The sequence below is a fragment of the Bemisia tabaci genome, chromosome 1 (genome assembly GCF_918797505.1).
Source record: "Bemisia tabaci chromosome 1, PGI_BMITA_v3".
NCBI lineage: Eukaryota > Metazoa > Arthropoda > Insecta > Hemiptera > Aleyrodidae > Bemisia > Bemisia tabaci.
The window spans coordinates 12,806,699-12,832,105 of NC_092793.1; the positions used below are offsets into that span (position 1 = coordinate 12,806,699).

General features: G+C 39.0%; 3 protein-coding genes across 6 annotated transcripts in view; 2 read left to right on the forward strand and 1 right to left on the reverse strand.

Moving 5' to 3' along the window:
* The first annotated feature begins 1,731 nt into the window (after window positions 1–1,731).
* LOC140223915 (puromycin-sensitive aminopeptidase-like protein) lies at window positions 1,732–5,756 on the forward strand. Its single transcript, XM_072296422.1, has 3 exons — window positions 1,732–2,170; window positions 3,356–3,594; window positions 4,699–5,756. Exons 1-3 carry the CDS (start codon window positions 2,048–2,050, stop codon window positions 5,066–5,068), a joined length of 732 nt encoding a protein of 243 aa, XP_072152523.1. The 5' UTR covers window positions 1,732–2,047; the 3' UTR covers window positions 5,069–5,756.
* A 1,997-nt stretch (window positions 5,757–7,753) lies between these two features.
* LOC109039204 (puromycin-sensitive aminopeptidase) lies at window positions 7,754–18,970 on the forward strand. Its single transcript, XM_072296400.1, has 9 exons — window positions 7,754–8,089; window positions 9,331–9,673; window positions 10,257–10,528; window positions 11,161–11,380; window positions 11,970–12,169; window positions 12,911–13,018; window positions 13,557–13,679; window positions 15,654–15,859; window positions 16,803–18,970. The coding sequence occupies exons 1-9, from the start codon at window positions 7,781–7,783 to the stop codon at window positions 16,804–16,806; spliced, it is 1,785 nt and encodes a 594-aa protein (XP_072152501.1). The 5' UTR covers window positions 7,754–7,780; the 3' UTR covers window positions 16,807–18,970.
* A 755-nt stretch (window positions 18,971–19,725) lies between these two features.
* The window catches only part of LOC109039033 (zwei Ig domain protein zig-8), a 700,227-nt gene continuing 694,545 nt past the window's right edge, over window positions 19,726–25,407 (reverse strand). For all 4 annotated transcript variants that reach the window (XM_019054363.2, XM_019054378.2, XM_072296408.1 and 1 more), the window contains one exon: window positions 19,726–23,811. In XM_019054363.2, the coding sequence (XP_018909908.2) occupies window positions 23,669–23,811 (143 nt within the window). In that variant the 3' untranslated portion in view covers window positions 19,726–23,668. The remainder of the gene's footprint in view (window positions 23,812–25,407) is intronic.

The window sequence follows — 25,407 nt, forward strand, 5'->3', positions numbered from 1 at the left end:
ATTGTGTAGAAATTCGTGTGCTTTGGAAATCATTAAGTTTGATACGGAACTACCTTAATATTTACAAAACACACATTATATTTTCCTTTAAAACATTTTTTTTTTTCATCAATTAAAATGAGAATAGTCCATACAGAGTGTGCAAACATTTTAAAATCATGAGTTGAAAAACGCTGACTCCGCGAGATTAAATATTAGAGCCTAACACAAAGCGGAGCGGCGACGCACTGGCGCCTACAAACCTAACAGGGATACTCCACTCATTGCGCAATGCGTGAAGTATCCCTGTTAGGTTTGTAGGCGCCAATGCGCGTTTCGAGCTCTCTGCCCGCCCGCCGCGCCGCAGCGTGCCACGGCGTCTGAAGCTACTATTTCACAGTGTCATAAGAAATTGAAGGCGCTCCAACATATTAAGAATGACAGTCATCCTTCAAAAGTACGGAGCTTTCCTCGCAAAATAAATCAAGACACTACGGCACGTAAAGAGAGCGGTAGTCCAAAAACTAACTAAGTCCTAGTATCCGTATTTAGTAACGTTTAGCATAAACTTTATTGTCTGGCTGTTGCTGAATTGCCATCAGCTATAAAAGGCTATGAGAAATTGTACAGCCGGCTATACAGAAGCTATTGGAAATCTTACAGCCGGCTTTAGGTCTATGGTATTTTGGAACACACATTCTACTGCCAATCTTTACCAGGGATGACAGGAGGTCTGCGACGTCGCAAACCGAGTTATGTGATTGCCGACTTACACCGACGATATAATTTTTCATCAGGATTGCAAGCTGAATCCGAATTCGTCGAAATGAAAGAAAAATCCACAAATGATAAAAAATTTGGTTGTCAATTTTTCGTCCACCGGTAGACCGCGATGACAAGGGTCCGGCCACCAGGTAAAGGCTCGGTGTCGACACAATGGTACAACAATACATTGGTAAAAATACCATGGTTGCATTGCAATTCTCGCTTCGCCCGACAGTGAAAATTGAAGGCACCTTCGCATTTTTCTCATCTCTTCAGAGATGCATCGGAGTTGTCGTTGGTTGTAGTACCCTGATAACAGAGTGTGTTATAAAGAAACGAGGTATCGCATCTTACGTAATCCTTTCACTACAAATGAAAAAAGAAAAGTTCCGCTCTTTAATTATAGTAACGAATTTCAGGCTTTCATGGATTTCCTGATTTTCAACTTTGAGAGTAATTTCTGCACACAATATGATGGATATTATCGCTGAGAATCATATTGTTTTTCATCATCATTAGATAAATCAGTTTATTTACTTCTTCTTTATTCAGAAATATCCGTAGTAGGACAAACGCCTGTGTAAAGACTATCCTGTGACCGTATAGGCTCCGAAATAGCCAGGATCATATTCTCCTGGGTCCGATTGTATTATCAGCCGTTTGTCACAAAAAAATCGCCTTCAAAATAAAAGAATGCAAACCATTAAACATTCCTGGTGTTTGACCGTCAATTCACTCCCTCAAATTTGAATATTATCCGCTGTTGATTGAATACACTTTTGTAAGTGATTATCCGAAATATAATGAAAAAATTAGTATTATTTTCAGGGGGAATACAAACAAGGAACGAACGTAATTAGAATTGGGAACCGTCAGTAAATTCATATAAGATTACAGAGCGTTATGTCTATGAAAAAATCCAATAGAGTGCAGTAGTGTCGTCGCCTGAGCGCCAATTTTGCAGCATCATCATTGTATTCCCTGCTCGTTTGTGGTACTTACTGCACTGCCGACCCAAGCCTACTCTGTGACACCTGCAAAAAAACTCAAGCCGTGGACAACCGTAATCAAAGTTTGTTATCGCGTCTCTAATTTGCCTTTTCCGCCGCGAAGAAGTTGCTTTTCGAACTATAATCCGGAGATTTTAAACTCCTGCCGTTTTCGTTCTCTTAGTGCCGTCACCATTACGTCGTTCGGACTGAAAGCACTCCAACACTTTCACCCTCGTTTCAGGTTATCTCTAATCTTGCCGGCTCATTTGCACGTAAGTGCGCTTCGCGCTGTTAATAGCACTGTTTTTAAAATGGCAGAAAAGAAACCTTTCGAAAGATTACCAAAAACTGTGAAGCCCTCTCATTATGAACTGTTCCTTCATCCCGATTTAAAGACATTAACGTTCGATGGGAAGGAAACTGTCAAAATTGAGGTAAGTGATTTCACCAATCTTATCATCGTTCAATGAATTATTTCCAGCCTCATGTCACAATTATTTTCAGCTTAACATGCAGCCTAGCATCTGCTCTCTTCTGCACCAAGCTATTTATCGAAAAATCGGGTTTTGTGCCCAGCAGTTGATCCGAGTAAACCTAACCTCAATGCAGGTAACCGATAACAAAGTGTAAGTACTTCAGTGTGTTGAAGATCACTTTCACACAGCGTGAAATGTGCCAGCACTTACCTAACCACTGAAATTAGTTAAAATGTTGTTGTTGCCTTGAAAGATGTAAACTTAATATTCATTTGATCCTTTCTCATAGCCTTCTGAGGATCTGAAAATGAAGACAATACCGCTACTTTGGTTCAATTTTGCTATGTCAGTGTTCACATTGCTTTGTAAGCTAAGAACTGTCATCTCTAACATCTATCATTAACTTCTGAAAAAGAATGATGAAGCAGTTCAATCATGAAAGGAGAGGGCATGTTCAAACATATACCCCTGGATCAGGAATCGCTTTTACTGATGAAGCTGTTTGCTGAAGTACTTGCTATTCAAAAACACTAGATTCATTCATGAATGGCAATATCCCCTGAAATCCTGGTCTTCCATTCGCATTCCTGATGAATTCATCTCATTTATTTGTGCTTTGATTTTTCTGAATCTGGGCTTAATTTTTAATTGGAGTTTGCTCCCTGCAAGAAAAAGAATCAAAGAAAAATTTTGAAAACCTTTGTGTGAGCCAACAAAAGCATCATTGAAACCGGCTGTCTGCAAGTGACTGGCTCAAGCCAAAGGATTTGGAATAGCCAAAGATGTATAGTGAATCAATTATAGTATCAATTATGAACAGTGTAAATTTTGTCTTACATTTTATCAATAAGCTGAAAAAAACTGGTCACCTTTAATCTATCAATTACTTAAGTAAATCAGATCACCTATGTACATTTTTGACGGACATGAGAAAAAGGTCATAATTTCCCCTCCTTCATTCCTCATCTTCGTCTTACGATCTGCTGTTCCATCTGTGTCACCCACTCGCGAGTTATTTATTACTCATTTTTTGTAGGTACCTATGCTTATTATGATGGTCCACAAGATCTTTATCCTAAAGTTATTCTTGCCTCTTACCGGAAGAAAAGTTTTAATTAATTTTGACTTGTCTTTTATTTTCAGATTCTCTCAGCAGTCAACAAAATTGTGCTTCATGCTGCAGATTTGAGTATCAAAGATGCGGTTCTGACACTAGCCAATGGAGAAACTGTTACGTCAGAAGTCTCTTTGACACCTGAGGATGAGCTTGCCACTTTTTCCTTCCCGAAGATGCTGCCTCCGGGCCCTGCTTCCTTGTCATGTTCATTTGTTGGAGAACTTAATGATAAAATGAAGGGCTTTTACCGCAGTAAATATATCAGGTAGGTGATTTAAATATTCAAGAACTGCAACGTTGTCAAAAATTTTGTTTGGTTTAAAAATGCAGCAATCTCACATTTTCTTACAGCCCCAACCTCCAACCCTGGAGGACCAGGGTTTGATTTCAGAATGGCCTTTCCTAGACAGATTGCTTTCACCACAGCTAAGGGCCCTGTCTACCTACCCCCTTAGAGGCAGGGGCTACCAGCTGGGGGTCTGCAGGGTTGTCAAACTCGTGACGGTACAGTCCCTGTTACGTATATGAGTCAAACACGGATCTCATATCATGTTCGGATAGAGAATTAGTGAAGACCATTCGGCACCAGCTGATCTTTTTTTAATGCAGTGACCAACGAACTGCGAGCGGTAGGTTGAAAACAAAAAGCACGAAGTTTCAAATAAAGTTTGTCACTATATTGATCCGAAATATGACAGAAATGTTGCACAAAATATAATTGAGCGGATTTGAAAAAGAATTGACAAGTTCGTCGAATCTCCACACAATAGTGCACTTTAAGTGTCGAAAAAGAAATACACTTGCCGAGATGAAACTGGAATAGTCACTTGAAGTTGAGAACTGAGAGTGAGAGGATTAAGAGGATTACATTTTGCAATAAGGAACCACTATCTCTGGCTCTTCCATAAAAGCACGTATCTGCATTGGGAAATCAATGGCATATATGTTGTTTCTAAAATTAGCCAGAAATAGTGGTTCCTTATTGCAAAATGTAATCCAAGACTTACTAAGAGCACAGGTCCAGATCTGGTAGACTGTAGTTAAGTTTACTGATACTGATTATTATCAGAAGTAACAAAAGATAATTCTGATAATAATGAGTATTGACAAACTTAACTACAGTTCCTTCATCCACCAATGAAGTGTTAATCAAGTACATGTTATGTATCATGTAATTTTCTGTTTATAGAAATCCCAATGATGGCCCACAGCCGAAAAGCTGTAACAGATATAAATTAACAATGTAAGCCTGTTCTAATCATTTAGCACTGATTATTGACCAGTCATTTTTGTTGTATCTTTTTTTATTTTATCCAGTGCTTAGAGAATTGCGAAACAAACTACTGTTTTTTTTTTGTTTTTTTTTTAGTTCTGCCACAAAAGAGGAAACTTATGCTGCAGTTACTCAATTTGAAGCAACGGATGCCAGAAGGTGTTTCCCATGCTGGGATGAGCCAGCTGTCAAAGCAATCTTCAGTATAACCCTATGTGTACAACCAAACAGAGTTGCTCTCTCTAACATGGTAAGCATTGAACAGGGTTTCACAGCTCACAACGCCGATAAAGTTTTTTTTTATTTTTTAGCTTACGAAAGACTTGGCTTGACCCCCCTGCCCCTCCCCTCCTTTGTAAGGCTCCGTAAGACAAGCTTGAATTCCCCTCCCCTCCCCCAAGTGCCTTACGCAATACTTGAACGGCCCCTTATCTCATTTCAACTAATCAATCTAATAAAAATGTAAGTTATCTATTAGTCGATCTAATTTTAATGCGTTTTTTCTTCCGAGCAAGAAGTCAATATCGACAGATCAAAGCACAAGCTGTATTTAAACTTTCTGATTACGCAACCTTGTCTCCTGACTATGGATCCATTAAATTTTCAATGTTTCTTGGTTTCTGCAAATTTTTGAAGAAAAAAACATGCTCTCTTTCTTCCATTAATAGAAGGAGCAATCAAGGGTGTCTAACAACTGGAAAAATCGGGAAATATCAGCGATTTTTTTTTTTTACGTGTCAGGGAATCCGTAAGAAGTAGGCATGTCAGGCAATTTTATTTTGTAAGAGATTTTCGTTTCAGGGAATTAAAAAAACACGGACTTTTCAGAAAATGTTTTACAAATTTTACTCTAGTGCTAGAATTTCTACCAGAATTTCTGCTGGTGTCTTTAAAATTTTAAAAATGAGGCAAAAGTACCTTGCATAAGTTTAGCATATATTTTGCTCTATTTATTACATTACGAAAACAAAGTTGAGCTGTTAGCCGACTTTACAAACATATTACGCACTAATTGCAACTCAGGCCATACTTTTATTAAAAAAAACAATGTGCAAGAGAAAGTTAATATATTTACAAGTTTACCTAAACATGGTGGACACGCAAACGTTTCGACCGACACTTCGGTCTTCATCAGTGAAAGGAAAGCATAGACACGGGGGGGAGGGGGGCGGGGAGGGAGTAAAAACACTGGGGGCACTGCATCTCTATCTCTCCACAAAAAGGATCTCTGGAAACACGCGGCGCGGACAACCACACTATGTCGCAGTGGTGGGAGGGTGCGTGTGCTCTGGAGTAGGGGGGAAAACAAAAAAGGTCTACAAACACTATCTATCATCTCTCTATATAAAAGGACGGGAAGGAAACTATCTATCTCTCTATATTCTGGGGGGGGGGGGGGAGGGGGGGGGTGCTAGAGGGAATGAGCGAGTTAGTTGATAAGGGAGGGACTATCTTTCACGAAAATCGGGTGGGAGCGAGGAGGCGGGGGGGTGCTAGGAAGTATATGGCGCTCGACACACACACACACACTGTCAGGGGTGGAAACAGTCGAACACACACCACAACAGGGAGAGAAATGTATTTAATGCTCGCGTATCTGGAGGGGGGGGGGGGTGTGGGGATGTTTGTTCTTATGTAAAATTGGGGGGGGGGAGGGGGGTGTGGAGTGGGCGGGGGGTGGACGGGGGGGGGTGGGCGTGTGGGTCGACACACAATGTAGATAGCTACACGGGCTGAGTCTAGTGAAGGAGATGAGGGTGGCGGCAGAGAGGGAGGTAGGGAGAGGGGGGAGGGGGGGTGACAGGGGATGGACGGGAGAGAGTGATGCGAGAGCGGGGGTATATATGAGGAGTGAGAGAGAGTGTGGGGTGGGGTGTGGGGGGGGTTGGGGGGGGGGGGGTTAGTAGGGGTAGTTGGGTACGTTGGTGGGTGTGTGTGCACAGGGGAAAGAGGGGGGGGATATAACACACACAAGAGATGGGGGGGGGATTGTTTTGGGGGGGGGGAGGGGGGGTGGGTGATGGGGGTGTGTGAGAGGGGGATTGGGTATATAGGATATGAGTGTACTATATGTGCGTGTATGAGATACTGTTGGATGGGGGTGGGAGGGGTGGACATGAGATGGTTGGGGGAGTTTTTGGGGGGGGGGGGGGGGGGGGGGGGGGGGGAGTGGTTGGGTTGAATTGGGAGTGTGAGAGGGGGTTGTTGTGGGTGAGGTTTGGGGATTGTGTTTTTGGGGTGGGTTGGTGAGTGTGGGGTATATATGGGAGGTAGGGTTGTTGGTTTGATGGTGTGAGTTTGTGGAGTGATAGATGGGTATTGTAGGGTTTGTAATTTGTGGTAAGGATGTGGATATTGGGTTAGGGAGTGTTGGGTTGTGGGATTTTGGGATGTGGAAAGAATTTGAGAAGTGATAGTTGGGTGGGGATGGAAAATAGGAGATGATGTGATAGGGGATGAGATTAAATGGGAAAAAATGAGGATGTGGTTGTGGGGACTAATTTCAGCTTTTTATTCTTTCAGATTGGCATTTTAAATTTGGAGCTCATGAGTTTCAGCAGAAATTTCCAAAGTATTTAGGAATTTTGGGGGCCTCTGGCAATCAAGGAGTTCTCTCCTCCAATTCATCTGCCTTAACTGAACGCTCTTCTCCCTCAGACTTGCACTGATACGCATTGTAGCTGTAGTTTTTACTCTAGTTGACAGAAAGAGAATTTTTTGGTCATACTTTCCCCTAAGAATATTTAGGACCTATCACTACTTTGATACCTCGTTACTTAACATAGAAGCGACTACTAACAAAACACGTAAATGGATAAAAAACAGGGTTCCTGGCTTGCAATAAGTGCCTCCAATATAGAATTAAATTCTGAATCACGGTCAGCGTTTTGAAAGTTTCTATGTGCAGTTATAAACCGTTTCAGATATACCTTATGCTAGACACATCAGTTCATTTTCAATCGTAGTATATGGTAAGAGAGGCTATATTACTTTTCCTTTCTATTTAATATAGCTGTTTTGATCAGGGCTGATTGCACTTATACAGATCCCAACAGTCACAAGATATTTTTCCTCTTAACCGAACTTCAATATAAGCTGGAAATTCTCTGTAGAGAAATATTTGTTTTTCGTGAGCCATTTCATGAATTTTCTATTCTGCTTTGATCCTTCAGGTGCCATGGAGAACTGGGGTCTAATAACATTCCGGGAATCCTGCGTGCTAGTAGATGAAGTTAATTCATCCACATCCACAAGACAGTGGGTCGCCATAGTTGTAGGCCATGAAATTGCCCACCAGTGGTTTGGTAACCTCGTAACGATGGAGTGGTGGACTGATCTTTGGCTCAACGAAGGGTATGCATCCTTCACCGAAAACTTCTGCGTGGATCATTTGTTTCCTGAAATGGACATTTGGACGCAGTTTGTGACCAGTGAGCACATTAAGGCACTCGAGTTAGATGCTATGAAAAACAGTCATCCTATTGAGGTGAGTGAGTGTACTGAAAATGGTGAAAAAATAATTTTATAGTTAATTGAATACGAGTTACAGAGTTCATTTCATTAAAGCAGAATATCCGTAAAGTAAAGTATAGTTAAAGTGAAACTTACACATAATTTCCAAAAAAGTTTTTGCTGCACTTCTTGTAACTGTCTTAAGCACCGTTATTTTGAAAAATGGGTCACCTCAATCATGTCTTTTTTTGAAAATCAAAGTATTTTAAGCTTTTCTTACATAATGTGGTAAATTTACATCCTTTTTGGAGCAGAAGAGTTTATTTTCTGCCCCTTGTGCACATTTTTATGGAAAGGAAGACTGACATATGTTATTTCATAAAATATGATTCACCTACATATGTCATTTCAGAAACTAAAATGTCGGTTAAGACAATTTTGTAAATTATCAGCAGTCCTAAGCATTGATTGTGTTATGAAAAGTTTACTGGCAAGTCTAAACTTGGAAAAAAGGGGGGAAAATAATTTCTTGCACCTGACTTATCTAAATCGATCAATTAATTCGATTCATTAGTGTTCAATATACTAATTTTCAATAAGCCATTCTAATGCCCATCTCACAAATGCAATGAATATTGGGTGGTACCTTACCCTGCACCTCTTCAGTTTGATACACCTAGTACTCCCATAAGGGACGGAAAGGCAGTTTTCAAATGCATATTTTGGTTGGTCCAAGACCGTTTTTGCTACATTTACTTACAATTGCAAGTTCTTTACACTCTGAAGTTAATATCTCTGCCTGGTGAAATCATATGGCATTGGATTCATAAATTATACTCACAATCAATATAACGACGGTGAAACTTCCAAACCATGTATCTTAATTTGCAACGTTGTAGACTTCCTGTCAAACTTAATTTTATAAATGAGAACCTCCTCAACATCAATTCTTTGAGACTTCTGTAGTTTTTCTTCTCTATGTGGAACAAATTCTTTGAAAATTCCGAGGAATAATTTTTATTTGTTCTCCTTTCAAATAATAAAATGGAGTGGGAATGTCCAAACACCGCAAATGAAATGCATGGTTTGGGAGTGTCTCTGTTGATACAGAAATTATTACAAGCATTTTATAATGTATTTTATAGACAGATTTGATTATCTATAGCCCACTGTACTAACACAATCTGAATATCTTACTTTCTAATCCTTTACTTTTATGCTTAGCTCCTTCCATCTGTTCTCATTTTTCTTTTCTCTTATCTCCGTTCCCAACAGGTTCCTATCGGTCATCCATCTGAGATTGACGAAATCTTTGACAACATTTCCTACTATAAAGGTGCCTCTGTCATCCGTATGTTACACAGATACATTGGTGATGATGATTTTAGAAAAGGAATGAATTTGTACCTAACAAGACATTCTTACAGCAACACATTTACAGAAGACCTTTGGTTAGCACTGGAAGAAGCGAGCTCAAAACCTGTGAAAGATTTAATGTCAACGTGGACCAAGCAAATGGGATTTCCTCTGATTAACATTGAATCTTGTAAGCAGGTCAATAATTCTAGGGAAATTGTGCTTTCTCAGTCAAAATTCTGCGCGGACGGATCAATAGATGGTGATTATTTTTTTTTTTTATTTTGAAATTTCTCAGTCAACTTAGAATGTTGTCGCAATTTACCCACCAAGAGTAACTAAAAGAATGTCACTGGCCCAAACTCCTTCTGTAAACAGTTTTGTCCATACCAAAGAATTCCTTTCTTTTGCTTAAAGGTCAAAACCACATCCTTGCTAAAATTATATTACCTTTGTTTGCTTGTTTTAGTCGCCACCCTTGGTAGTGTAGTGGTTAAGGTAGTTTGCTGCCAGCACTAGGGCATTAAACAGAGGACCAGGTTCTTTGTTTAATGCCCAGAGGTGACAGGACACCTAAAAATCCGTCATTGTGGCTGTCTGGAGCCATTACCTTGTCAATCCCGCTGCAGGCCACAGGGTGGGGGAGGGACATGGACATCTGGTGGTAGTTGGTATATTTGCACTGATTGGCTGAGTTGTGATTAAAGCAAGGATCGCTCATAGTGTGCGCAATGTCATTCTGCCAGTGTCATCTATCCGTGAGGAATTGAAATGCACAATTTGTTAAGTTCTGAATTTGTGTGTCTGTCACTCTTATCACCACTTCTTTTAAATTTTATTTGCAGATCAAAATAGTCTTTGGTTGGTACCCTTATCTTTTTCAAAATCATCAGCCCCTACAGAAGAATGCTTCAAAGCTGTTTTGAAAGGTCCGAAGGCAACTTTCACCATCCCGAACATAGAAGCTAACGAGTGGATCAAGTTAAATCCAGGAACATATGGTTTCTACCGGACAAAGTATCCCCGAGAGTTACTTCAACAATTTGTTCCAAGCATCGAGAGTAAAACCTTACCTCCTCTTGATCGAATCGGCCTTCTGGACGATTTGTTTGCCTTGGTAAGTAGTCCATGTTTAATATTGTCGGGGGAAGTGGTTTTGCGTTTGGGCACCCTATCCTCACTTTTTCTGAAAGTCTTTTGCTACAGGTGCGAAAATTGCAGGATAATTAAAGTAAAAATATTTCACCAGCTAATCATTACGAACAATTTCCTGTACAGTATTAGTGGTAACAATTTGTGCTACCTTTGTCAATGGGGAAAAAATAGAAGAAGAAATTACTGATAAGCCCAGAAGACTGTGCAAGAATTCGCAGAATAGATAAGAAGTCCCTACTTAATTTTACATTTTTCTTGCTGCTTTAAAATGGGGTAACTTAGCAATTCAAATTTTTTCTTTCTTCTGATTATTTCTTCTTTTTTTCAGATTTGCCTGTATTTATTATTTCTTACAATATAATATACTTTATGCATTCTGTTTCTCCAGTCTCTCTTCTTACCATTTCTTAGATTCAGCATTATTCTTATCATTGAAAGTCTTGAAGCTACAAAGTTGTTGCTACAGAAAATTAATTGAGTTGGCACTCATGCTTTTGACTCATCCCTGATCATCAACAAATTCTCCTACACATGAGTTCAGTTTTAATTTTCTCTTTTCATCCATGATTTACTTTTTTTTGTGATTATTTGCAGGTGACAAGTGGGAAAGCTTCCACTGTCACTCTTATGGAGCTGATACTTGCCATGATAAATGAAGACAATTACGTTGTCTGGTCTACGATCAGCAATTGTCTAGGAAAGATTTCCGTTCTCATTTCAAGCACTGAGTTCGAGCTCCAATATCATAAATTTGGGCGCACTTTACTTTCAAAGATTTACGAGAAGACTGGTTGGACAAAGAAAGCTAATGAAAGTAAGTTTTATGTTTAATCCTTCATTGGAACTTTTGATCTTTGTAAAGAGATCACTTCTTCAAGTTGACTAATTTTGCAATGTCTGTAATCTTAAAAATTCTGTCTCTTAAGAGTTTGTGCGGTATTCAACAATGGACCCCTAGACAGGGTAAGATTTGAAGAGGGACAGAGCATGCTTTCTTATCATTATTCCATACAGAAAATTTTAAAGGTACTAAAAATACCGAAAATCAACTTATAAAAGGCAGAGATAAGCATTTATTGTTTAGATTAAAGTCAGGAACTTCAAGTTTCTCTGACAAAAACTCTGTTTTTAATAACTAACTTATCAAGCAGTAGATATTTAGACGTCCGTTTTCCTCCCTCTAAACATCACACATCTCCTCATTTCATGAAAAAACCCCTGTCGCCACCCTTTCACTGAGCATCCCCTTCTTCTCCTAGAAGGAACCCAATCAAGCATCCTCTTTGGCAGCCTCTCTTCCGTCATCCTGTGACATGACTTTACCAGACAAGCAAGTTTTTGACTTTTCAAAATCTAGGGTTTCAATACTTCATGTTATCACTCATTAAAGGATTGATTTTCAGGTCATCTAGATACCCTTTTGCGGCCGTTAGTAATCGGAACTCTTGGTCTGTATGGTGACGAAAGAGTCATCGCCGAAGCTAAAAAGAAATTTGAAGAACACATCAGTGGTAAAGCCACAATACCTGCAGATTTAAGAAGTGCCGTCTACAAGGCTGTTCTGTCAACAGGTGATGAAACAACGTTCGAAACTTTGCTGAAGGTGAGAATTATTTTCAAGAGAATAAAGTTAAAGTGGTAAACACCTTTTATCATGGAACTGATTCAGTTTTTATCTACTGTTTGATGCATTCATTTGAAAAAGTCTGATTACATCGGGAGACCTAATAAAGAATCTATCTGTGTAACACCACTGCCAAGTAGTTTTCGCCAAAATGTGCCCATTGGGCAGATTTATTTGCCGAAAACAGCAAGATTTTTATGCATTAAATCCAGCACGGTTCGTTTGAACCGAAGTTAAATAAAAAAAAACCGGACACTCGTGATTTCTTTGCAGAATCTTAAAGTATGATTTAAGAACTCCACTTTAAGCCATAAACAAACAAAGTCAGTTGAGCTCTTGGAAAATATAGTCAATTTGCAGATTTTTGCTCCCTTAATTGGCTGAAAGTGACCCATTTGAGATAAGATATTCCATTATTGTAAAAGAAAATTTGGTTTATAAAGTTGCAGGGCCCTTAAAGGGCAGGAAGAAGTTTTTTCACACCCTCATTTTCTACCCTGCCCTCCCCCTCCCTCAAAAAATACCGGGTATTCCAGACCACCCGTACACTCTCTTTTCCTCGGAAACAGCTGGAAATTGAGCTTCAGACGAAAACTGTCAGAGAGGAAACCAACCTCAAAGAATACTCCCATCAATTATGTATCAATAATTAGTATTCCTCGAGTTCGTAAATTGGAAGCACACTTCGGATTCATTACGTACATATTCTTTATTTTTCAGTTGTATCGGAAAGAAGAGTTACATGAAGAAAAAGAAAGGATAAGCAACTCTTTGGGTGCAACTAGAAAACCTGAGCTGCTGTCTCGAGCTTTAGAATTTGCAATCTCTGTGAGTATAATTTTTTTATCTAATCAAAGTCAAGTTCCAAAAAAGTGAGAAAATAAACTTGAAACAGTCAATATAAATCCCTCTTATCAATATTTGAGGCATTTTTTGGTAAAAGGGAGTATGATATTTCCAATGCTGCTTAGATTGTGCAACGTAGTTCTCTAGTTGTGTGTAATCCATCTGACAGTTCTGCTATGAATTTTTTCCTGAATCTGCTCCGAGTCTTTCATTACTATTGTAAGGAAGTGAATCAACTGTGAATGAATTTTATCTGCCACCAGCACCATGATGATTGCACAATCTTTGCAGCATTGCAAGCCCCATACACCCTCTTACCAAAAAAGTCCTTGATCGAAGCATCAATTTCAGGTGTCTGCTAATTTTAATGTGATTCTTATGTGGTATTGTGCTCCAATCTATTTAATCGTTCTTTCATCCATGTTTGCCTGATAATTGCTCATTTTTACCAATTACACAAATGAGCAATTATCAGGCAGACATAGATGAACAATCTATCTAACCTTCCCTTTAATTTCAGGATGAAGTAAGAGCACAGAATGCTGCGTTTATAGTTATTTCCGTTGGATTGAGAGCAAAAGGAAGGGAGCTTGCTTGGGAATTCATCAAGAATAACTGGAAAACGTTCCAAAATATGTATGAGGTAATGTAGCTCTTTAGTTTCCGATATATTTTTCCCCTTAATTCAATCCGGCTGTACTAAATAAATGAGCCGTTAATAATTAGTCAGTCTCAGCTCCTCCTCTCGTTAACTTAAAGTTTCTAAATAATTGGAAAATTGTAGCAGGTTATAGATTCACGGAGCTCCAATGGAAAATTCCATGTTTCTTCATCAGACAGTATCGGTGCTAATCTAGTCACATAGATACAAGAAAAAGAAACAAAAACAAATGAAAGACCCGCGAGACGCGCTGTTTGGCTTGAGGAGTCTCGTAGTGCCAACGCCAGATCAAACTGGGGTTCTTTGTCTGTGTTCCCTCCAGAACCTGCTGTAATATGGTTGACTATGCATGTCTTTTGATTGGGGATACCGCATGGGGACTTTTGTTTGTGCTTCAGGAACTGCATTCTGGCCTCCAACTGTGGATTCAGTCCTGTCAAGAAGTTAAGCACAGGCAAAGGCCTGGTATTTGAAGGATAAAAAATGCAATAGGTTCGGTTACTCAATGACTGAGTGGCCTTCCAACTCATCATAATAAAACAATGCCAATTACAGGTGCATTGTCGAAGTAAACTTTCAGTTTGCGTTGGGTGCTCAATGCTAATGGATATCGCGTGACTGTTGACTTACCCGTTGGGAAGCTTATTGTCGGTCTTCTCTGTTGACTAGCTAGACACTCTGACTATGCGTGCACAATTACATATAGAGGCTAGCTCAACGCTCTCAACTACGTCCTGAGACCGATGACTTGTTGACTTCCGTTTGGTAAACAATCCAGGACATCCGGCAATCCAAACGGAGTCGAACAATGCCAAGCGTTTGGAATCGGGTAATTCCATTGCCCAATAGTCCCAAATAGTTTACCTCGACAGTGCAGCTTACATTGCATATAGATGCAATAGGTTTCCTCTTTCATTGAAAATGTAAAGTCAGGCTTTCGAGCGGACACTCTGTCTTGTCCTGGTTTCACCTGGTCAATTTTTGCATTATAGATGGAATTTAAAGTTTCAATAAAAAAATTCTAAGTACAGTAGAAACCGCATAAAACAGAACGCATCGGGATCGGCCGAACGTTATGTTATAAGCGGGTTACAGGCGGTTTTCTCGGAATTTTTTCAATTCAGGACCAAAATTTTGGCTATTACAAGCGCATAAAACTTTTACATTGTTCTTACGGGCAAAAAAAAACGGAACTGCGTGAAGATAAGAATATAAGCGGTTTTCTGTTATAAACGTTTGTCGTTATATGAGGTTTCTACTGTAACAGGATGGTAGAATAGTGCTGGATCTGCACTATTTTGCAGGGCAGTCAAGGCAAAATAATTCCCAAAATTAGAATTTTGAGTCACAAAATGGATCCTCACAAGTTTTAGTACCTGACTGAAAGGGGAGAGCATTGAGCTTGGTCAGATGCTTTGGAATACTGAACCAGTGGCATGCTGGGCAGAAGGGGCAACCGGTAAAGATCCTTTGGCGTGACCATAGCATAATTTTTTGTGATACTAATTCTAACTCTTCAAACTTTTCTGGCCTTGATTTTTCGGAGTATGTAGTGTGGACTCAACACTTTTCTTCAATCCTGCCTTATAGATATCGACGGTGCAAGTCGGCAATCACATAACTCGTTTGCGGTGTCTGAAAATCTCCGCAACCATGTTTTTTTTTTAAAGGAGAACAAATGGACATGATTCCTTGAAGTTTTTGCAGAATTTTCCTCGCACATAGAAGAAAACTCACGGTAGTTTTAAATAATTACCGTTGAGTAGTTTTCCGTTTAAAAAAATAAAGTATGACAGGAAGTCTGCGACGTCGCAAACCGAGTTATGTGATTGCCGACTTTCACCGTCGATATGTGTGTTGAAAGTACATTTGAACAAGTTCTTTTCTGCAGCTATTTTAACTTGCGTTTTGTTCCTAATCATAAAATGGTGTGATCAAATCATTTTATTTTTCCAGAATGGCCCCCTTCTCATCAGGTTAGTCAACCGATCCACAGAAAATTTTGCCAGCGAAGAGAAGGCTCAAGATGTAGAAAGTTTCTTCAAGGAGAACCCGTGGCCTGGCTTTGAACGAACGATACAGCAAAGTGTTGAATCTATCAGGTTAAATGCAGCATGGCTGAAGCGTGATCGTGATTCTATTCAAGAATACCTTTCCAAGCTGTGAGTTTTTTTGAGTATTTTAGAGTTTTTTTTTTTCTTCTTCTTTTTTTTTTCCATTTTACTCCCATGCATAGGCCACATGACTGTGCAGGAAGAGGACTTGGAAAATCCGTATTTTGCTATACTATGTTTGACCACAAGGAAAGGAAGCGAGACCTTAGCTCCCTTTGTCTCAAAATTGAGTTCTTGATGCTGGAGCATTAAATAGTGTCTCCAAACATTATCGGACAAAAAACGCCCTAAAATTTCAAATCAAACCAGAGTTGAAGCCTTTCAAGATTCTAATGTTTTCTTTATTTTTTGGGGCAAAAGGTTTTTTTCTTTTTTTTTTGTTTTTCCCTACTAATTATGAAAATTATCATCACAATTGGAGAAGGTCTGAAATTTTCTCTGCCCTTGCAAAAAAGTCTGGATAATTCTCCAACAAAAATTTCTTAATTTCTCATTCTTACGGCTGCAAAAAAACCATACTTTCCATAAGTAAAGTAGCTATAAAAGTCTCAACTATTTAAATATGTGAGTTTTGCAACATTCTCTGACGCACTGACTTTTGCCGAATGAGTGGTTAGAATATTTTCTGAAGTTGTCCTAAAGCAGATTAGGAATAGATTTTCAGCCTCTGTGCTAGCATTTCTTTGCAGCCTTAAGTTTATTAGGAATGGAAATATTTAAATCAAAAAGAACCATCTCCATTGTGACATAAGCCTTGAGACCCATAAAAATACATGCATGACAGCCCATCCCCCAATGGAGATAGTTCTTTTTGATTTAAATACAACTAAATCATTATTACAGAGAGTAATATTTTACAATACTCTAGAAATTGTCAAATCACCTGTTTTTTTGTGAACTGGAGAATTTTGAAGCTGTAGCAGATATTGGTAACTATTATTTTTGCTGTTCCATGACATACCCTTTCCAATTTTTATTTCCCCTTTTTCAGGTAAATGTCTTCAAAATGAAGTAATTTAACCAAAATACCATCTACCATGCAGCAAAAATAAGGACGATCGTGGAACCTTTTGTACAAATAATTATAATTACCATTACCAGAAGAGGTGCGGTGGTGTCAACTTTCCCCCTCCGGAAAAAATTGTTTTTGCTGTCATTAACAACTGCAAAAATTTCCTTTAAAGAGCGAATCTTTTCAGTGCCTACTAATTGACTTCAGTGTCTAAATTTTAAGCTTTAATCAGAATCATGAATTGATTTTGAAAAGAACAATGAGCCAATCAATGTCTTGGTTAAATGTGAATTGAATAAACATTTTTATATTCAGTCAAGCAAGTGTAAATAATGATTACCAGATCATGCATGACGAGTCACACGACTCCAACTATTTTCACAAACTATTTTCAACAATTCACTAAATCTTCATCGTAATATTTTGGATCATTTTTTAATTTGTTACATGTAGAAATGTTGAGCTGGGGCTCTTTTTTTTTTGGGGGGGGGGGGGGGGGAGAATCATGTTAGTTCATTGTTTGATTATTGCCATAGAGATCCTCTAGTTTCTGATTTTATTGATCAAGAGTACAAAGCATGGTTCCTCTTTAAATCAACTTCTCCCTCTGTGTCCAATGAAATTGCTTCTTACAAACGACTAGAAGTTACCAAAGTGAGCCCAAGTTTTCCGTTTATTTTGGATTTGTCAGTTTTTTTGTCTTTTGATGGTTGAGATTTCGCTTTAAATGTAAGAGATGAACATCTCCTAGGCAAAATCTCAACTGTATGGGATGTATCAGAGTCAGTGCCGTGTCATCATTTTTTTCAACTTTGGGAAAATATTCTGAGGAAAGAACGTAATTCAATAACAGTTTGCGGTTTAATTTGCTTTTTTGAAAATAAACTGTAAAGATACAGTCCCAAAGAGATTCATCAACTTTAATGACATTGTCATGAAGTGGAAACAAGATGACGCCTCACTCAGAATATTAAATTATCTTGGATATGTTGGCCTAAATGAAAAAATGTTCATTAAAAAAAGTATATTGAACTAATAGACATACCTTATCTCAAGAAATGCCTTCATTGTTCTGCTCATAATTCAAGCGCTGAATACTTTTGAAAAAAAAAAAGGAAGAAAAAAACTTCAGTCAAAACTGGGATGTTATCCTTCTTGGTCTTTACATCAAGTATAAAAGTAGATCAATTAAGTTTATCTGTTACAAAACTTTCAACTCAGTTGGTCATGTAGTTACTTACAGTGGCGTGGCGTGCTTTGTGATTCATCGATTGATACGCCACTCAAACCTATGAAAAAAAATATGGATTATCAGGGTGTTCGCAGCGGATACCTTAGGAATCGATTCTTTACCATAGCTTCAAAAGGCAAGATATCGATAATCGATCATTCACGCCACGCCACTGGTTACTTAATTTTATATCTGTCTAATTTTATTTTAAAAATTCAATTGTAAAATCCAGCAGTTCATTTTTTGTGCCAAAGTATCCTAATTTGGCTTGTTCACTTGCACTCAGACAGAAATCATCGTTTGTCTAGAGACTGGTCAATCTTCCACTAAACTCTAATTTTTAAGTATTATCAGGCCTAGGAAAGTCTCACGTGTTTTTTTTATGTAACAGTCCCCTAGTGCCACAAAAAATAGGTACCTACGTTACTTTGTGTGACCAGTGAGAGAGAAGTGGAAAAAATAAGATAAAAAATATTGTAACAATCCGAATGTATTGCCATGGATCAAAGTGCAAAACGCATCAAAGGATCGCTCAATTGTGCAGAAAGTAGGTCCAATTCTCTAATGCTTAACATTTGGTATTGCTTAGACCAAATATGTAGGTATGTTATGCACTGTTGCATCTACTACTCATTGTTACGGCTAACAAATGTGTCCAAAATGGGAATATCAAAGCTCTAAAGCTTTCAAGCGCCTTTGCGATGGACATTTCATTTCTTTCTCCAAGACTTTTCAAGAAGCCTGTCATGACAATCTGCTTGTATTTTTTTATCTATCTGAAATTGGATAAATTACACTATTTTTAATTCTTCTTTGGTAGAATTCCATTCCTACCATTGAAAATGTGTTACCTGCATAGATTGTTTGTTGCAATGTTCAGTAAACATTGAATATAGAACGATTCCTGCATAAAACATCCTTATCTCTTGATTTCCGAAAAACAAACAGTTTTAATTTTGATCTGAAATATGTGACCCAAATTTTCTTTTTTCATTATCCATCTAATGATGTGTTACAAGTTCGGGGTTCCCAGTAGAAAAGAAAAGTTGGGGTCTGTAACTCCCCATGTTTTAAATGAAGATGGAGGAGTTATGGCCTTGGAGTTTCTTCATGACCTATTGATACTTATTGACGACTTCTGAGCCCTGGCCGTTTTCGGATTCCCATAAAAATCTAATTCGACACAACAAATTTAAACAGACTATTCTATAGTTCTTTTGCTCTCCACCAGTGCAAAGATTTTATACGACTCCATAAAGCCAACCCCCACTCTCAAATATCCGATTTCCCTCATTGTCCGAATTTTTTTCTACTTTAGTAGGACCGGTAGTCAGGTTTAAACGCTAACATGGTTACATATTAAAATAGTGATATTCATAAATATAACAATTAGTTATGTAATGATTATTCAACCTCTACTTAAAATTCAATTCTCATTGCGTCAAGGTAGCAAATCAACAGGTCTAATGAAACTTCAGTGGCAACAAAAATTGTTTACTTGTCAGGACCAGAAATTTTCAGTTGTTACATCTGAGAAAACAATTCATCACTAATAATATGGTTCCACTTTTTGTGGACTGTCACTTAGTAATTTTTTTTTTTTTTTTTTTCATGAGCGCCTCTAATTGATTTTTCACTTAATTTTGAGGGACAAGGAGTGAAAACAAATGGTACTGTTTTATCTAAAACTTTTATTTAATTTACAAAAATGTACACAATTACATCAAGGAAGTGTTCAACAACAAGGCGTAAACAAAAACAAGGGACTGAAATGCGAGGAAAACAGGAACAACAATTATATTTGTTTGGGTGTCGGAAAGAGTGTTCGAACGCTCAACACAGAGTGACAAAAAACAGAGAGGTTCGCATTATTAGTGGAAAGAGATTTTTTTTTGTTTTTTGTGTGTGTGTCTCGTGAAGATAGAAAATTTGCGTACAAATACCACAATTTAATCAACTCGTGACAACCTCACAATGGTTTCGTGTATCTCAACATGAGATAATACATCCCATTGTGAGGGAGGAATGAGCGTAACAAGAGATGGCTGAAGCTGAAACTTGCATAGTAAAGATTGTGCTTGCATGGACGTGGGCATTCATTGATACTAGCGAGAAACTCAGATGAAGACGGCCAATCAGGCTCAGTTAGAGAAATTTGTCGAGTTTTCAAAATTTCCTTTTCTCTGGGAATTGAAATTCTTGAACTGATACTAACTTATCTCTGACCACTCTAAGGTTTCCAGTACCAAAATTCCGCTTACGAAATATTTTAACCTAAATAAATTCATGAAAATTTAAAAAAAAAAAAAAAAAAAAAAAAAAAATTGTTCAAAATTCGAAGACTCTCAGCATGAATCCTGATTAGGATCATATGAGAAGGATCCACTGGTACAGTGAAACAGTGCCAGAGAGAGAATACTCGCTTTTTTCTGACTTTTAACAAAACTTGTGTTGTCCAAATTCGAATAGTCATTCAAGAAAATATATTGACCCCTAAATGGTGGCAAGAAAATTTATAATTGCAGTGTGAAATTTCAAGATTAACTACAAATAACTACAGCCTACTTCGTTTTATCACTTGATTTTTTTCTTGTTTGGTTGTTAAAATTTCCTGATCCTCTCTTTAGTCAAAATGGTACCTATATCTCTACTTATCAATTCAAGATTATTGCCATGCCCGTCTTTAGCTTCTTGGGCTCTGTATTTTTTTTTTTCAACCATCTCTATTTTCAGCTGTCTGCTCCGACAGGGAGCAAAATTCTGAAATGAAGATGCTCACCAACGAATTAGCTTATCAAACGCAGGGATTAAATCATACAAAAACGATAAAGGTTTGAAAAGGGTTTTGCCTCCCTCATCTTTTCCTTCCTAACAAAATGAGCCTCGAGATCAGTGACGTCTTCCATAAACGATCAGCATGACGGTCGTCAATTCTATGGTGATTGGTAAATACAAAAACTATGATTGATTATTATACAAACGAACTGATGATTAGATAGTAATGAAAACTTCAACGACTATTTACAAAACAATACAATAGGATACAATAGTAGTGTTCAACAATTTAAGTACGTTTCCAGTAGGCTTAAGTACAAAAATATGCCCTTCTCGTGTAAGTAGATGCCATTAGAGAGCGAGAAAGTAGAAAAAACGTTCCCAAAATCTTTGGCGAATCCTAAGCACTCTAGTGCCTACAAAATTTTTGGAAAGGGCACTTAATTTAGATGTGAATCATTTTGCTTGTTGTACTTGATGATCGTACCAAGTGAGGCACTGACGCTTCTGATTTTTATTTAAAGGGTGTTTGTTTTCCTATATAAAGAAAATCAATTTGATCCATTTCAAATTAATCAAAGACTGTATAAAGAGCAATTCTGAAGAAGAAGACGAGGTCCGCCTCCTGTCCACAAACAACACGTCCATTCGTGATCCCCAACTTTCATATTTAAGTATAGGTAAAAGGTTTGTAACAGCAGTGGCATCATTTAAACTGGAGGAGATAGGTAGGAGGTGGGCCGAAAATTTGAGAATCTTCTTGTGTTTTTTTTCAACATCATGATGTATAATACCACGGTGAACTACGAATAGGTACATGTGCCTCAATTGCACTGTTTCAAAAGTTCCATGCCTCCTTACATTTTTACATGCCAAAAAAAATTAGAGATTATTTTCAAGAAGGAACCTGCACAAAGTTGTGTGCTTTAATGATGATTAATTACAGACTCCTTAGAAAATTAAATGTGGTGAGAAATCTACAACGTCGCAAACTGAGAACAAGATTTTTAGTTTAGGTAGCCATCGCGTCCGGGCCGCATTGTCCGTTGCGGGCTCAGATGCCGAAAGTTCCGGATACTGGAGCTGTAGCTTCAGCTTTTCTGGGTGGCTGCACCCGGAACTTTCGGTCTCTACGCCCGGAACGCGGACTAAATGTCTTCGTAGCCCGTAAGTACGGCTTCCATGACCGGCGTTTTTTTTTCTTTCAGCGAGGTGGGAGAGGAAAGGGCAACGGTTAACACTTGAGAAAATCGCGTAAACTATCTTTTTTCGGAGGCGATTTTTTTTTTATCTACGGTTTCGAACATAACTTCAGGTGCACGTTCCGAACAAAGATTACTAAGGACTCCAGATACCGCATTGGAATAAGAAACGGCCCCTAGTCCCCTGCAGCTCCAGGGTAGGCAACCTGTTTAGCGGTATGCCATACTTCGAGCTAACGAACATACTGTTTGCCGTGTGTTTGACCGGTTTCGCCGCGCTGTGCTAAGTTTGGTTAAAAATTCACTGTATTAAATTTTCTTAAGTTTTAAATCGTTAAAAAATGCCGAAAATACAAACAAAAAAACAAAAAATTAATGCAAATATCTCTGCTCAATTTTCTGAGTCCATTTACCATGACTGGTGACTAAAATGAACAATTTTCGAAATTTGCCGTTCATAATCTGCACGTTCGAAGTGCAATTTCCCATGCACTTCCATTACACGTGGGCTAAAGTATGGCATACCGCTACACAGGTTGCCTACCCTGGCGCTGCAGGCGACTGGGGGGCCGCTTCTTTCCTACGGCAAGTATACGGCGGCGTGCGGTTGGAGTCCTTAGTAATCTTTGGTTCCGAACTAGTGATTTCCTTCTTCCCCTCCACTCCCCACCATCTCACTATGCCACCGTGCCACCCTTGACGTCCGTGCAGAGAACTAAATCTCACAAATTTGCGAGAAAACCAAACGAGTACTCAGATATTATATGCGTTGTGTGGTTTTTAGAGGGCTGGTCGCAACTTGATCCGTCATCATGACCCAAGCAGCATTTTTTAACGATAAAATCGCGATTTTTTGTAATTAACTTACGATTTTTTGGCAATAAAATCGGTAGGATCATCAGCATCTGAGCGATTATCCTCAATCTTGTCGCAATTTTATCTCAATTGGACGTATTTCTGTCAAACGGAACTGAGCGCCAAATTGAGTTCCTTTTGAAGATTTTAGAATCCCGGATAGCGCGTTCTGTCAAACGGACCTAAGCGCCACGGAAAAAGCATTGCGAGTATAGGAGGAGCGAGCATCGCGTTCCGCAACACCCGCGAATCCAAGCCCCCCTCTCCTTTCCTCCCCCTATGGCGCTTAGGTCCGTTTGATAGAAATACGTCCAATTTATCCCGAATTTTTGTTCGTTAAAATCGCGATTTTATTGCAAATTGATGCGATGAAATCGCAATGTTTATCCTCTAATATTGCAATAAATCGACGTCGATAAAATGGCGACTTTATTGCAAATTGATGCGATGAAATCGCAATTTCTATCCATAAGTAACATTGCAATAAATCGACATTGATAAAACTGCGGTACATTCTCTGATCAGATCGCACTTGTCACGATCAGCGCTACTTGGGGAATGCAGATATTCTGAATCTAGTTTCTTGACTACACGCATCTTTGTTCTCTATAACGTCCGAGCTCTAGCAAGAGCTGGGCCGTTGCGCAAAATGTTCATCTCTTGCGCAAGAGGGTTGAGCGGCGACCGACAAGGACTCGATTTGCTCGAATATGAACGGTACGAAAAGCCGGAGTGAAAAAATTGAGTTAACCATAGAGAAACGGAAGAGCGGACGACGTTTATTATCTTATGTGATGGCACGAGTTAAGTTGAACTCGTTCTAGGACCTCGGAGTAGATCCAACAGAGAAGCATCAACGCCACGATGTTCATTGAGCTGTTCGAGAGGCCCGCAGAGCCAGTCTGCATCGCTGCTGGCCGCTCGCCTGAAATGAAACAACAGAAAATCATAGATTAGATAGTGCAATGCTACTCCTAAACTATGGAGATGTTGCATGCGTGAGGAATTTGCGATTTGACTATAGATTCTTATGTAAAAGTTCGCGAGAAACACGATGGTGCCACTGGTTTTCTCTGAAATCAACTCCCAAGCTCAAAAAAAGCTCTCAAGTCGAGGCCAAAATGGAGGGGATATCCCACGCTATCCTGAGAGTCCACGTCTACATCAAGGCAAACTCTTCATGCAAAGATAGGGAGCAAATACATTAACAGGGCTGCCAATTTATTTGGGGACTCTTAAACTGAAATCAAGGCAACCCTGCTAATGTATTTGCTCCCTGTCTTTGCACGGAGAGTTTGTATTGATGTAGACGTGGACTCTCAGGATAGCGTGGGATATCCCCTCCATTTTGGTCTCAACTTGAGAGCTTTTTTTGAGCTTGGGAGTCGATTTCAGAGAAAACCAGTGGCACCATCGTGTTTCTCGCAAACTGTTATACAAAAGAATCAACAGTCAAATCGCAAATTCCTCACACCTGCAACATCTCCATACCTTAATTAGCCTGTGTCACATGCACTATCACAATACTCCATCAAAATGTCAAGGTCAAGTGCGGTAATTGGTCCGAGTCATCGAATAGGCCAATCACAACACCTGACCTTGATATTTTGATGGCTAGTTTTGATAGTGTGACACAGGCCATTAGTGAGCGCACCATCATTTGTAAGAATTCACACAAAAAAATCAGTCGGGTCAATTTAGCATTATTCTGGTAAAATTACTATGTATTTTAGAAAATTTCTCTGGAGAAACATGTTGCAATAGGCCACCAGAATAACATACCTATCTAAAGTTTACCGAAATCGGCCGTCCGCTAAGGCAGCCATCTTAAAAAAAAGGGAGCTAGGAGCCAAAGTGCGCCGCCAACGACCGCTTTTTCGTTTTTATAAAGAGCTCAAAATTTCCTATGAGAAACACTTCATTTTGATTAATTTGCGATCTCTGGTTGATGAGATATCGCGGCAGTTCTCTGTGGCTGGGAGCATCGAATTTTGCTTGAAATCGCGAGTTTCTCACGAAATGTGCAATTATCTTAAAAAGGCAATTCTGAGGAAAAACATTGTTCTTACTGAAATGGAAGAGCATAAAATTCCCATTATAACAGTGCCAATTATAATCGCATTAGCTTCTGCTCTTTGTTTTCATTTGATTTTCGATAGACTCTTTTTTCGAATATCTTAGTCTGCACTCTGCATGGACCATTTCATCAATTTCACCCTGTGATATTCTTCAGACTTATTATCTCTCCTCTCTTTGTACAATTTCTTTCAAATCTAACGTTGTACCATCGTTTCTAATCTCACCAAACATAGTGCGGCCGCCGCGCCGGTCGGCGCAGAACGCTTATGACCGCCTACAAGAGTGCATGGATACTTCACGCATTGCGCCGCCAAACACAGTGCGGTCGCTGGTCGGTCGGCTCGGGGCGCATATCAGCGCCTGCAAGAGTGCATGAATACTTCACGCATTGCGCCAAACACAAAGTGGTCGCCGGTCGCGGCGAAAGGCATATTAGCACCTA